Source organism: Gavialis gangeticus, unplaced genomic scaffold, assembly GCF_001723915.1.
Source record: "Gavialis gangeticus isolate Ggan-Ray unplaced genomic scaffold, GavGan_comp1, whole genome shotgun sequence".
NCBI lineage: Eukaryota > Metazoa > Chordata > Crocodylia > Gavialidae > Gavialis > Gavialis gangeticus.
The window spans coordinates 42,947,072-42,947,682 of NW_017729031.1; the positions used below are offsets into that span (position 1 = coordinate 42,947,072).

General features: G+C 72.2%; 1 protein-coding gene across 1 annotated transcript in view; it reads right to left on the reverse strand.

Annotated features, from left to right (window-relative positions):
- LOC109301600 (rac GTPase-activating protein 1-like) overlaps window positions 1–611 on the reverse strand; it is a 16,110-nt gene that overhangs the window by 6,186 nt on the left and 9,313 nt on the right. Inside the window, exons 12-13 of the mRNA XM_019522835.1 lie at window positions 433–526; window positions 87–219 (exon numbers count right to left, since the gene is read on the reverse strand). Of these exons, the coding sequence (XP_019378380.1) occupies window positions 87–219; window positions 433–526 (227 nt within the window). The remainder of the gene's footprint in view (window positions 1–86; window positions 220–432; window positions 527–611) is intronic.

Consider the following 611-nt stretch of genomic DNA (forward strand, 5'->3'; position numbering starts at 1 on the left):
GCTCCCACCACCCCAGCGCATCGGGGTGGGGGCATGCAACCAGTCGGGGGCAGCCCGGGCAGGGGCACCCCTTCCCCCCGGCCCACCTTGCACTGGCGCGGGGTGTCCTCCAGGATGGTGAGGGGTGGGGGGTTGGCCGAGCCGTACCCCACCAGCGTGGGCCCGAACACACGCGCCAGGTTGGCCCGGTCCATCTTGCAGGCGGGGCTGCGGGCGACTCTGGGGGAAGCCAGGCTCAGTGAGCGGGGGCAGCAGCAGCCCCCAGCCCACGCATGCTCCAGGGCTTGGCCCCAAGGCAGACTCCTGTCTGAGCCGGCATGGCGTGGGGTGGGGTCAAGGGGCAAGAGACCCCCTCACGGGGCCACGGGGCAGCCAGGGGGCCCTGCAAGAGAGGGAAGGGGAGCGGCCCCCTCCCCAAAACCAGCCCCTCACCTGAGCAGGTGCAGCATGAGGAAGGCCAGAGTGTCCCGGTTAGCCGGTGGCAGCTGCATCACCACGTGGCAGAGGGCAGCCGCGTCCGGCAGGTCTGGGGCAGAGCCAGCGTGCGGTGGGTCAGTGCGCCCCCCTCCCCCCAGCCCTGCTCACTGGCAGCCCGCAGGAAGAGCCAGACT